Source organism: Polypterus senegalus, chromosome 14, assembly GCF_016835505.1.
Source record: "Polypterus senegalus isolate Bchr_013 chromosome 14, ASM1683550v1, whole genome shotgun sequence".
NCBI lineage: Eukaryota > Metazoa > Chordata > Cladistia > Polypteriformes > Polypteridae > Polypterus > Polypterus senegalus.
In genome coordinates, this window is record NC_053167.1 from 82,413,163 (window position 1) to 82,427,902 (window position 14,740).

Below are 14,740 nucleotides of genomic sequence, written 5' to 3' on the forward strand. Positions count from 1 at the left end.
TTTGCCATGTTTAAGTCTGTCTGCATTATACAGCAATACTTCCTGGAAACCTAATTAACCTAAAGTAAACCATGAGATGAAAGAGATTGCCCCATTGGGATCCACTTCATACAGTACTAAGCAACTGCTTTAAATTAGTATACACCAATGTAGAAGATGAGAATACATGTTTTATAATAATATGGAGACCAAAAATCACACAGAAAACAAGAAAAAGAATGTTAAACAAAGGATACATAAAAACTGGAAAGCAAAGAAATGAAAAACTCAAAGCCTAAATGAAAAATGAACATTATTTGATATGATTTCTAACAGATAATCTAGCACTTGCTTTTAAGTCCAAATATCTTTACTCTATTAATTTTATTCACTATATTTTCTTTAACCATATTTTTTTCTGACTGGATAATTCATCTATCTAGTTTTGTATGAAGCAGCTGAAACAGTAAATGCCCAGTGGCTCACCATCAATTAACAATGGTATGACAGTCTACTACTGCCGATTAAATCAAGGAACATGACAGTTAGTTCTAGCTGAAAACTTCTGAACACATATCTTAGACAAACATAACTTGTTTCAATTATCAATTAAAAAAAACAATAACTATATATCTTTAGGTGAAACACTATGCAGGATTTTCCTTCAGTAACTTTATTCTGTATAAATAAGCTAATAATTTATTACACATATTGATCAATTTCTCACATACACTGTATGGATTCAAGCCCCATTTTTACAGAATATTTTGCATATAACTTTACTTTAGAAGGCTTTTGGTCATGAACAGATTTAACTTGGACTGTTCACTGATATTTTTACTCTGCCACTCTATACCACATTTATTCAAATATTCAGCTCAGCAATCCTTTTGGTCAAATATTTTATGGAAGGTAAATGTATTGCTCCATCAAAGTCTGATTACAAAAAGAAAGTCCAAACTACCATAATGCTAACACTATGTTTGACACGTTAATATTTCTGAAATCATATGCGTTCTGGTAGTTTCTAGGATCCCTTTATGAAAAACAAGGCTGCAGAGAGGTGATTTCTTGCCAGCTCTTTTTCCATAAAGGTTATTCCCAATCAGTTATTAATGACGACTTACATGTGAACATACTTAATATCATAAGTAATAAGTACATTGCATTTACCAAGAACTTCCAGACACTACTGAAATATTCAGAATGAATGAATAATTAACAGCTACACCTATTTCTACACCTGAATTAAAAAAGATGTCACCTATCTCAATCACTGAGGCTGAAAATCTTACATGACTTCAATATGCATATGGAGATGCCAGCAACGGGCCTATGAGTGTCAGAGATTGGAAAAGGCACATCAAAAACAGAAAAACAACACACCACTATTTGCATTTACCAGAGCAACTAAAAAAATATTTCATGAGTGGAGACTGGAGCTGGGCACCTTGTGATCAATGAAACAGTGCAAAATGTGAGATTCTGGAAACCATGTTCCACAATAGGTAAATTATAAAATGTCTGTGGTAGTGCCAAAATGTATCAAGAAGGATAGGTATTCTTGGATAAGTAATCAAAGGAAAACAGGGTTTTGATAGTTTGTATTAAATGATAAATAGATGATATTTTTATGGAAGAGTAAAGCTACTTTTATCAGGACCCTTGAAAAAATGTGTGTGTCTAGGGTTAAGGCCACACAATACAACTGAAATAACTTGTGACTTCAGCCCTTACTGTATATAGTATGGGATTTCAAATCAAATTTTGCATTTGAACCAAACTGAGTGCCCTTTTTATTGACCTGTTATTAAATTGCTGATCTTAAATTGGTTTGTCAAGCAGGAAAAATCTCTTAATAGGATCTGTTCCACTGTAAGACACATGCGCCAATTTACGGTCACAAATTAACTTAAACATAAATGTGGAGATGTTGGTGGAAAACTGGGTCTGGAAATGACAGACTGGACTGAGAGAAATATATTTTAACTGTACTATCTCTAAAGAAAACTCTTAAAAGCATTTGTTGAAAAAAAAAAAAACTTTCAAAAGAGCTTGAGTGTGCAGGATTATTGCAATATAACTACTTTAATTCCAAAGACATTCAAACATTTGAACTTATAAACAATTTTGACAAGAACAGATCAAACAGTCCAACAAATCTCACCAATCCTATTTGTTTAACTGTTCCAAAATAAAGTTTTAAAAGTCATTAAAGTATCACATGTTCAATTATTTCCATGTGTTTACAGTGGATATAAAAAGTCTACACATAACATGCCAAAATGGAAGATTTTGTGTAATAAAAACAATTAAACCCAAGATAAAATCCTGTCAGAACTTATTCCATTTTTATTTCAAAGATTGCAATCTATACAAATAAGGTGAATAACAATACGAAACTGTTTAGTGAAAAAAGAAAAACAAAAACCATGCAAAATCCTGGTTAAATTAGTGTAAACACCTTTTAATAATCAAGGATGTTTCTGTATTCAGAATCAACCAATCACAATCACTCTCATCTTAAATAGTAGTCAGCATACCTGACATCAATCAAAGTGGCTCTGATTGAGCTTAGATAAAGTTTGGCTGATCCTGTAGTATTATTCTGATATCCTCTTGGTTGCAAAATACTCCAAAAACCATGGTCCACAAAAAGCTTTTAAAACATGCCCAGTATCTCATCTTTGAAAGGTATCAGTCAGGATAGAGTTGTGTGGTAGGGTATCAAGACAAAAGTCTTTACCCACATGTGAAAAAATGTATTATGGTCTGATGAGACCAAGGTTAAACTATGTGGCATCAGTCTATGGAGCTGCTTTTCTTCATGTGAATCTGGGGCTTTAGTCAAGGAAGATGGAATCATGAATAGCTCCAAGGACCAATCTAATTTGGCACAAAACCTTCAAGTATCTGCTAGGAAGCTGAAAATGAAGAGGAGCTTCACCTTTCAGCAAGATAACAACCCAAAGCAAAGTAAACAAAGGAATTGCTTCATCAAAGTAGAATCAATGTTCTGGAATGGCCCAGCCACAGCCCAGACCATAATGCAATTGAAAATTTGTGGGGTGCACTGGAGATGTACTCGCAATTTGACAGATCTAAAATTTTTTTCAAGGAGGAGTGGGCAAAAATTGCCAAGACTACATGTGCTAAACTGACAGACTCTTACTCAAAAAGACTGAGTGCTGTAAAAAAAAAAAAAAATCAAAAGGTGCTTGAACTAAATATTAGTTTAGAGGGTGTGCACACTAATGCTGCCAGGTTTTTGTAGGATTTGTTTTTCTTTTTCACTAAATTGTTTCTGATTTGTTTTCACCTTCTTTGTATAGATTGCAATTTTGCAATAATATAGGTGGAATAAGCCCTGATAGGCTTTATCTTGGTTACAATTTTTATTACACGACATTTGTTATTTTGGCAGGGGAGTGTAGAATTTTTATATCCACTGTATGATTCTGTCTGGGGGGAAAAAAGTTTCGGTAAAATCTACTATTAACCTTCCATATGCATCCCTGTGTTTTTGCTGAAGAACCTAAAATACCCAGAATCCACCATTACACTAATTCCTTTCATAATTTTAAAAACTTCAATTGTATTACCAACTAATCTCATTTAACTTAAACTGGAAAAGTTCAGCTCTTCCAATCTTTCTTCAGAGCTCAAAACTCAGTTATGGAATCTGCCTATATATCCTTTTCTGGACATTCTCAAATGCTGCCATGACTTTTTTGTAATATGGAGACCAAAATTGCACACAATGCTCAAGACGAGGTCTCATTATTGTGTTATATATCAAGCATAGCATGCCATATAACCAAATATTCCATTTAACATCTTAAAGATTTCTGCAGGCTGTATGGATGTAAATTGTGAGAGTCCACTAGGACTCCTAGATTCTTCTCAAAAAGTTGTATTTTCAAGTTTCAAAACTGCCATCAAGTATTCAAATCCAACAATGTTTATATCCTATGTGTAATGTCTTATATATTTACTTATATTAAATTTCATCAGCCTTGAATCTTCCCATACCCATATTCTGTCTAGATCTCACTGAAATGATTTGGCTCACTGAAGATTATCAGCCATTCCACCTAGTTTGGTATCATCTATAAATGTAACCACACTGCTTTTATATTCTTATTTAATTTATTTAAATATAATAGTCTTTCTGATCTATGCTTTTGTTGCTTCCTCATTGAATTTCAGCTTATTTGTGAAATTGTATCTCCCCTGTCTGAATTCAGGTTAACTTTTTGACAACACACTTTTACTTGACGTGTGATGCTCAATCTTTTCCTTGATAATTGATTAATCAATTAAACCATGATGTGTGTTAATCTTACTGGCCTATAGTTGGATCAGCCTGGTCACATTTGTTTAAACGATGGGACAATAATTGTTAGCTTCCACTCCTTAGGAATTTCCTCTTTGGGCAATGATTTTTGAAAAACAGGCATCAGTGGCTTACATATACACTCCATAATCTCTTAAGTACTCCAAGATGCATGTTATCTGGTTCTAATGACATGTTAGCCTATTGTAGCTTATTTAACCGATGCAGAACTTCTCCATCTACAATTTCCAAATCACTAAGTAACTCATTGACAGATCCTATTACTGTTGGGTGGTTATTAACTTCTTCGAATGTGTAAATTCTTCACATGTGTAAACTTCAGAAACATTTAAGTGCTGAGTGATCATGAATTCACTATTTGTGTATTTTAGCTTGTCTTTACCATTAGTGATGCATTTAATCTCCTTCATAAATGTTCTTTTACTACTAGAATACTGAAAAATATCTATGTGGATCCTCTGTTGCCTTTTATGTAAAATATAACTAAGTGTCTTTTAGATTTCCTAATCTTTTTAATCATTGCCCTCAAGCTGTCATAATCCCTAGAGTAAATGATGGAATTATTTGCCTTACACACTTTATACAACTGTTTTTTCCGGTGTATCTTCTTTTTCAGCTCCTTATTATTCCACTAAGAATTTCCCTTTAATTTCTTACATCCTTTAAATTTATGGATGAAATTTAATGTCCTCTGCGGTGGGCTGGCGCCCTGCCCGGGGTTTGTTTCCTGCCGTGCGCCCTGTGTTGGCTGGGATTGGCTCCAGCAGACCCCCCGTGACCCTGTAGTTAGGATATAGCGGGTTGGATAATGGATGGATGGATTTTATGTCCTGCTATGTCCTTCATTATATGTAAAGCATTTTTAAACTTGCTTCTCATCTGCTGATTTACCCCATTTTTTATTTTTTTTTGAATTTTAGTGAATTTGATCAAAATGGGACCTACTAAAGTTCAGCTGGTTGGACATGGTTAGTAGATCATAATGGTTCAATTACATCTATCCCCTGAATTCAATTCTGATCAGTCATTTCTGATTATTACTATTACTAGCCTAACTATTTGTTAGGCTAGCTCAAGCAATATTTGAATAAGTAAAGTCCTCTTGACTATAATATTCCTTTCTTAACCTGCCTTTTAAATGTCATCAAAAAATTTTGTTAACACTAGAATCCACATTTTATTGGGGGGAGGTGTTGCATCTGTAACATATTCCCAATATCTGACTCCTATCCTTACTACTCTCTAGTCCAATCCAAACATCTCCCTAAGATGGCTCACCATCCAAACAAGAAGGCATGCTTCCACTTTTCATGAAATGCCAAAGTCCCTTTTTATACTTTTTTCGCCTGTATTTCCTAAAAAATGCAAAAGCATCATAATTACAGCCAGCTACATAAAACAAACATATTTTATTTATGTTACTCCTACTATTATGGATATTACTATTTTTAATGCATTACTATTTTTACTTAGACTTTTAACCTGTGGCCTTGAAAATTCCAAGATTCATGCCTGAAGTTTGCCCATTTTAAATAATCCTCAACTAACCTACTCATACTTACATACTACATACTTGTATTCACATGTATAGCACAAAATACCAAGTTAATGAACAGAAATTCTTATACAATCGGTTGTTTTATGGGGGACTTGTTCCTATTTTCATTGGTTTTTTTTTATTATTCACTTGTTGTCAGTTTGGACTTTATTACTATATATTCATTTCTGTAAATCCTGCATTTTTTCTTACTGAACTTCAACAAATTCTATTCACAAAAATATTCATCATTTACAATAATGCATTTATAATATTGTTTTGTTATATTATTAGGTTTCTTTTACAAAGATAGGGAATTACTTATATAAGGTTAATTATATTACAATATGAAAACATGATTTTATCATTAAGTATATTTTGCTCTTTTAGACAAGTGAATGCAGTCTTACTGTATTTCCTACTGCAAATTCAAATATTAATGTTAATGAAAATGGAGTTCAATTAAGAGAACATTAAATTTAGATCATACCTCAAAACAGAATTCCTGTCCCAGTATACTGCTATGCAAAGGTTTAATAAGCACATCTTCTTCCATTCCTAGCTCAAGTGCTTCTACTGCACTTCCAGGACTTAGCAAAGACTCGTGGGATTGTGATTCTTTTAGCTTTGGCAAGCCACGGGATCTGCAATGGAATCAGAAGACATATTCCTGATTACTAGATCCCTCCTTGTTTTCCATACCAGTAGTACAATAAAAACTAGAATAAAAAGGGGTTGGGAGAGACTTAAAAAAAAAAAAAAAAATGAAGAAAAAAATACAAAATATAACTGTTTCAGAAATATAACTGTTTCAGATTATAATGCATTACAACTAAGATGCTGAATTCAGAATTAATTTAAGCAATTTACTATTTTATACCATATTAACCTTTAGTTTGCTTTTTAAAAATGACTATTTTCAATGTACTATTTATATGATTTATCTTCAATATACAAATATATGACTGTTCAATCCTTAAAAATTATTTTACAATTTAAATCTAATATTTTATTCCTCTTAATTTAATGCAGTATCCAACATTAGAAAACAACTCTGTACAATTAAAACCATAATGTTGCTAAATCTGGAGTCATCTTTTCAAATGTAACTGGTAAATGTACTAAATCACAGATATAGCCAATATTAAAAAGTGACAGTGAATTAAATCAAAACAATTCATCCTATAAACCAACCTAGGCCCAATACAAAGCACCAAATCATTCTACAGCAAAATAAACAGGTATAGATCAGCTTAAACTTACAATGTTCTTCCTATCGAACAAAACACCTACGTGAAACAACTATGCAGCCACTTCACAGAACATCCCCAGAGCATAGCGATGCCTCATCCCACATGTATCTTTCTTTGATCCCCACAGGCTATTTTGCTTCTTTTTCCTTTAGGCTTCTATAAAACATAAAAGCTAAAAAACTTTCTACATTTTTAATTCAATGTCCCCAAGTTCCTTCATCTATGTTCTGATTGTTTTTGCCATTCTCAGCTCCTCCCATCTCCTATCACCCCAACAGCCTCCACCCTTCTTGTTATATCTTACACGCAACATAAACAAGTACACAGCACTGCTTATTAACCTTCCACCTGAGGCTGTTACTATAGTAATATATCTATAAGGAGACTGGATTTTCTTGCCAGGAGGGACTTGGTTCAGTAGATAAAGTCACATGATCTCCAAATATCTAACTACTGTATACCGTAGTTACATTCATAAAAGAAAATCAGATTAATCTCTTGAACCTATAAAATAATATCCATCTAGTTCCCACAAACATTTATTCTATGATAAAAAGTTAATATATGTATATCTATACAATGTTGTCAAAATAAAAATTAGATTTGCAACAGATATGCGGTATTTCAACCCCAGAAGTAAAACCAATGTAAAGTCATGCATAGCAGTGATGTGTTTTACAGTAGAAAAAAAGAGAACATAAAACCACCGATACTTTGATGATGTGGAGAAAAAACACTTTCTTTATATTTAAATTGTCATTTAATACTGGGAAAGCACTATACTGTTGAAAGGCTAAAAATCCTATATGATGTTTGGCATTAATTATATATGTTCACAGACACTATTTACACATGCTGCTTCAAAAAAGACCAATACAAAGATATAATACTTACCTAAATGTATATTATATAATGTAATTCCAGCTTCTGTAGATATAAGCCTTTTCAAAAACTACTAAGCAGGTATTGTGAATTTTTTTTTTCTTTTGTACATCAATGATGATTCTTTAACACTTGACAAATGTGTATCACTTAAAATTTTTAACAACAATATTAACAGCCTGCTTAACAACTAGTTGTTAGAGATTAGCCATGCTGGTTAGCTGTTCCATAAATTTCTTTCTGAGGTCTTGTGAGATGCACCCCCCATAAGATTTAAAGAACACATTTAAAATTAAGTTTGCTGATTAATTTTGTACTTAATCAGAAATTTTCACTACTAAAATTTATACAATACAGACAATATCTAGAATTTAAGTTAGATTCTTTTTGTGGTTTTCAACTATTCTGGGCGGCACACATGTAGAGATAACATCAGCCTCAGAAAATAGTGACAAAAAGTTATTATTATCAAAACAACAAAAGCAATGTATAAAATATGTTAATTAGAAGGCAAGACAACAGAAATTAATGATAAAAATCATAGACGCTTTATCACTTGTTAAATTATACTGAAAATAATACTTTTCTTACTTCAGACTTTTTAAAATATATTTGTTTGCAATACTAAAAATATGAAACTGCAATAAATCAAAAAATTAAATAGATAATTACAGAACACAACTGCATTTATAAGGTATTTTAAAGTTTTTTTAAGACCTCAATTGAAAGGTCAAATATCATACTTACCCTGCAAATACAATAATCATAGCCCTAGAATTTCTCACCCAACACAAGCAGGAGTACCGCTGTGGCCAAAAATGGAATGCTTCTTTAGGTGGTGGTGGCTAATTCAGGGTTGACCAGGGACAATATTGTGGATGAAAACCTAATATGAGTTGCTGATGCTGATATACTGGTTTAAACTATTACCCACTGAATTTCATTTTCACACCTGTGTGCATATCCATACTAATTTTACCAAAAACAGATCAATTTATAAACTGTTATCTTTTCTGATCAAATAAGAAACACCTCCAGTTCTGTTTGCAGTACCTAGATTTAGAGCAATAAAGGATAATCCATATATTGTCCTTCAAATAGTGCCAAGATTAAAATAAATGGCCACTGGAGGAAAATTTACCACAAGATAAACTGTTAAATAATATTTTCGCATTTTCAGCACAGTTGCCACAGATTTAATTTTGCTTATAGCTATTATATAAAGACAACAATCATATTATCTACCCAGATTTATAGTGAGCAAACAGTCTATCTGTATAATTAAGCATGCTGTTTTTAGTTCAATAGTTTATCGTTTGATGATCTGTTGCCTTTCAATAAGAGTAATTCTTTTTTATAGTAAGCTGTCTCAATATAAAATCCCTTGATGGTGGATTACCACTTCACTTCCTGTCACAGATGGGATTAGATTATCAAACTACAGTGAGAATTTGCATACAAAATAAAATCTATGCGAGCAAGGATTATCAGTGAATAGCAGGAGAGGGGTCTGCCTATTACCTTGCACACGGGTGTACTCAGCAATAAACTTCTCTGGTATGCATTTTAACTAATTAACAGAGAAAGAAATGAACAGGGCACAGTGATAACATTACATCAATGGGTAACTTTAGTAAGGACAACAGAACTCAGAATATTACTGGAAAGAAGAGGGAAAAAATGCATAAATGCTTTAGGAAAATTACATAAGAGAGAAAGAAAGAGAAGAATATGATGAAAAGCCCAATAACACAAAGCATAAAGAATATGTACCATAATAATTATAACTATCCTATAATATATGAATATACATATTTTACTGGACCTGGACCAAACTTAAGGAAACCAATTCTGGCTGTGCAAGGCAGAGCACGTTAACTCACACAACACCAGTTTGCAGTCACTAATTATTTTTTTTTGGGGGGGCAAAAGGAAAATATTTTGGGATACAAGAGAAAAACTGGAATTCTTAAAGAAAAGGTCACAAAAACAAATAAAACCTCTATACAGTGACCAAGTCAAGGTTGAAACCTAGTCTGCTCATGCTTACCAATGCGCTGCCCTAAAACACAAAATATCTTCCTTTTGCCAAAAGAAAAAAAAAATATTCAAACAACAGTGACATAAATGATACTATAAACCGCATATTTTGGGAAACTAATTTGGAACTTCATTAATAGACCTTCCATTAGGCATGTATTTATGATTCACAAACTGTGATTTAACTATTTCCAAATGTTAAATAAACAGACCACTAAAATGTGGACATTATGAATACAGAACATGAAATTATTTACTTTTAGAGTTATAGCAAATGCAAAATAATATGATCCCTGTGCAGTTAATATCTCATTATGTTAGCCAGCTAAAGTTATATTATAAACTCCAAGTCGGCTGAACCACAAGGGTTAACACCCATGGCCAGTGTAAATGCTAAATATACAAAGACATGTAGCATGAAGTTTACTTAAAGGAAAAAAAGGGATGTGATATTCCAATAAACTACTTTGAAAATTCAAAAATAACACTATCACGTGTGACACCATAATAATGTACAGCTAGGAAAAATAGTAAAATAAAAAATTTTACATCAACAAAAAAAAATAGAATCAACATCCTTCTCTGTGCAAATATTACTATTAAATACCCCTATTCAAGTGCAATTAGATTTTGATTGCTCTGTAAACATATTTTGCCTAATATGTTCCTAAATTGTTTTATAGACAAATACAGTGGAACCTCGGTTCACAAACATCTCTGAACACATACAAATCGGGTTACGACCAAAAAGTTCGCTAAACTTTTGCATCTGTTCATGACCACACACTCAGTTGACAAACAAGCCAGTTTCCCTTCTGGTTTGTACGTGCTGATGATTTCTGCAAGTGTTCAGTCTCTCCCTGTACTCTCCAGAAAGTATTCACAGCGCATCACTTTTTCCACATTTTGTTATGTTACAGCCTTATTCCAAAATGGATTAAATTCATTTTTTCCACAGAATTCTACACACAACACCCCATAATGACAGCGTGAAAAAAGTTTACTTGAGATTTTTGCAAATTTATTAAAAATAAAAAAATTGAGAAAGCATATGTACATAAGTATTCACAGCCTTTGCCATGAAGCTCAAAATTGAGCTCAGGTGCATCCTGTTTCCCCTGATTATCCTTGAGACGTTTCTGCTGCTTAATTGGAGTCCACCTGTGGTATGAATGGATATGATTTGGAAAGGCACACACCTGTCTATATAAGGTCCCACAGTTGACAGTTCATGTCAGAGCACAAACCAAGCATGAAGTCAAAGGAATTGTCTGTAGACCTCCGAGACAGGATTGTCTCGAGGCACAAATCTGGGGAAGGTTACAGAAAAATTTCTGCTGCTTTGAAGGTCCCAAAGAGCACAGTGGCCTCCATCATCCGTAAGTGGAAGAAGTTCGAAATCACAAGGACTCTTCCTAGAGCTGGCCGTCCATCTAAACTGAGCCATCGGGGAAGAAGGGCCTTAGTCAGGGAAGTGACCAAGAACCCAATGGTCACTCTGTCAGAGCTCCAAAGGTCCTCTGTGGAGAGAACCTTCCAGAAGGACAACCATCTCTGCAGCAATCCACCAATCAGGCCTGTATGGTAAAGTGGCCAGACGGAAGCCACTCCTTAGTAAAAGGCACATGGCAGCCCGCCTGGAGTTTGCCAAAAGGCACCTGAAGGACTCTCAGACAATTAGAAACAAAATTCTCTGGTCTGATGAGACAAAGATTGAACTCTTTGGTGTGAATGCCAGGCATCACATTTGGAGGAAACCAGGCACCGCTCATCATCAGGCCAATACCATCCCTACAGTGAAGTATGGTGGTGGCAGCATCATGCTGTGGGGATGTTTTTCAGTGACAGGAACTGGGAGAGTAGTCAGAATAAAGGGAAAAATGACTGCAGCAATGTACAGAGACATCCTGGAAGGAAACCTGCTTCAGAGCGCTCTTGACCTCTAGACTAGTGCGACGGTTCATCTTTTAGCAGGACAACGACCCTAAGCACACAGCCAAGATATCAAAGGAGTGGCTTCAGGACAACTCTGTGAATGTCCTTGAGTGGCCCAGCCAGAGCCCAGACTTGAATCCCATTGAACATCTCTGGAGAGATCTTAAAATGGCTGTGTACCAACGCTTCCCATCCAATCTGATGGAGTTTGAGAGGTGCTGCAAAGAGGAATGGGCGAAACTGGCCAAGGATAAATAATAAAAACCATCATTTAAAAACTGCATTTTGTGTTTACTTGTGTTATATTTGACTAATGGTTAAATGTGTTTGATGATCAGAAACATTTTGTGTGACAAACATGCAAAAGAATAAGAAATCAGGATGGGGGCAAATAGTTTTTCACACCACTGTATATATATATATACACACACACACACACCTGTATATATAAATAAATAAATATATATATATATACATAAATACATACACACACATATATATGGCACATATACACACACACAGTGCCTTCCACTTTTATTGGCACCCCTTATAAAAATTAGTAAGAAGTGTTAGAGGAAAAAAAAAATCGCTGTTTGCGTCATCTTGCACTGAACAAAAAGAAACATTTGACATTTAATTAAAATAAGAAAAACAAAACACTCATCAAGAACTAAACATTTTTAACAAAAACACATGTGCCACAATTGTTGGCAACCCTACATTTAATACTTTGTACAACTTCCCCTTGCCAATATAACAGCTTGGAGTCTTGTCTTGTAAACTTTTATAAGGTTGGAGAATACAGAGAATGGCATCTGAGACCATTCTTCTTTACATAATCTCCCCAGATCATCCAGGGTTCTAGGCTCTCTCCTATGTACTCTCCTCTTCAGCTCACTCCACAGGTCTTCAACAGGGTTCAGGTCAGGGGCCTAAGATGGCCATGGTAGAATTTTGATTTTGTAGTCAGTTAACCACTGCAGGGTTGATTTGGACATGTGTTTTGGATCACTATCCTACTGGAGGATCCAATCATGATCCAATTTTAGTTTCCTGGCAGAGGCAACCAGATTTTGATTTAAATTCTCCTGAAATTTCATGGAATCTATAATATCATGTACCATAAAAATGTTTCCAAGACCATTGGAGGAAAAACAGCACCACAACATCACAGAACCCCCACCTCATTTCACAGTTGGGATAAGGTTCTTTTCATTATAGCCATTCTTCTTTTTATACCAAACCATCCATCCATCCATCCATTTTCCAACCCGCTGAATCCGAACACAGGGCCACGGGGGTCTGCCCACTTTTGAGTATTTATTGCCATAAAGCAAGGTTCCATTTTTGTTTCATCGGACCATAGAACACGGTTTCAATCAAAGTTGTAGTAACGTTTTACAAACTCCAGGCACTTACGTTTGTGGATAACTGACAGAAAAGGCTTCTTTCTGGCATACCTTCCAAATAATATGTTGGCATGGAGTTGCAATCTGATGGTGCTTCTGGAGACTTGATAACCCCAGGATTTTACTTTTTCCTTGCAATTCCCCAACAGTGATACTTGGGGATATTATTGCCTCTCTTACCATCCTTCTCATTGTACGTGGGGGTAAAATAATCTTGGGTCCTCTTCCAGGCAAGTTTGTCACAGTTCCAGTTGATGACCACATGTTTATTAATGCCCTAACTGTAGAAATGGGCATTTTCAGACGAGTAACTATTTTTTTATAACCATTTCCTGAATTATGAAGAGCAACACACTTCCCTCTCATTTCAATTTAGTCTTCTCTTTTCTTTGCCATGATGATGGTTGGCTAAGGAAACTTAAGTCTGTGTCTCCTCACTTTTGTATGCCGGTTAAACAAGTCATTGGTTTAAGCTTGAAAGTTCCTATACACCCCAATCAACTTAAAGTCTAGTTTAAATGGGAAACATGCTTCAGTTACATTTATTCACATTAATTTCCAAGGGTGGCAACAATTGTGGCACATATGTTTTTGTTAAAAATATTTATTTCTTGATGAGGGCTTTGTTTTTCTTTGAATGAACTTGTTTCAATTAAAGGTCAGGTGTTTCTCATTATTTCAATGCAAGATGACGGTTCTTCAGCAAACAAATTTTTTTCTAACCATTCTTAACAATTTTTTACAAGTGGTGCCAATAACAGTGTAGGCCATTGTATGAGGGGGTACCCAAAAATAACCGGAATCAGTACCTGGCATGCAATCTAGACTTACAGTATTCTGTGGTAGTCTGCCAAGTGCTCTGTATTGTTCGTACGGCATTCCATGTCGGTTTTCTTGGTGTTCTATAAACGTGTTCTGTGATTTTTGTAATGGGTGATCATAAAGAACAGTGAGACTGTGTTAAATTTTGCAGCTGAAACTGTAGTGATGCTTGAAACTGCTTTTAGGAAGCTTTCAGTAAAACACTGGTGCTACGAGTGGTTTTCGCGTTTCAAATGAGACAAAATGTCAATGTAATTTACGAAGATCACCGTTGGACTATTGAAGAGATTTCTGAATTTACTTGTGTGTCTTGGAGTTCTTGTCACCATCCCTACTCGCCTGATCTTGCTTTGTGTGACTTTTTCTTGTTCCCACATGTGATAAACAAACTCAAAGAAATTTTTATTGTAATCATTACATAGAAATCAATCAATTTTTACAAAAATTAGGATTGAGAACAAGTCGACCCCCACCCGAGAAAGAGTGTGGCCAATGGGATAAAACTTAAGGCTTGTAAACATACCTA

General features: G+C 34.5%; 1 protein-coding gene across 6 annotated transcripts in view; it reads right to left on the reverse strand.

Moving 5' to 3' along the window:
* rasal2 (RAS protein activator like 2) overlaps positions 1 to 14,740 on the reverse strand; it is a 243,142-nt gene that overhangs the window by 39,988 nt on the left and 188,414 nt on the right. For all 6 annotated transcript variants that reach the window (XM_039734424.1, XM_039734422.1, XM_039734425.1 and 3 more), the window contains one exon: positions 6,364 to 6,517. In XM_039734424.1, the coding sequence (XP_039590358.1) occupies positions 6,364 to 6,517 (154 nt within the window). The remainder of the gene's footprint in view (positions 1 to 6,363; positions 6,518 to 14,740) is intronic.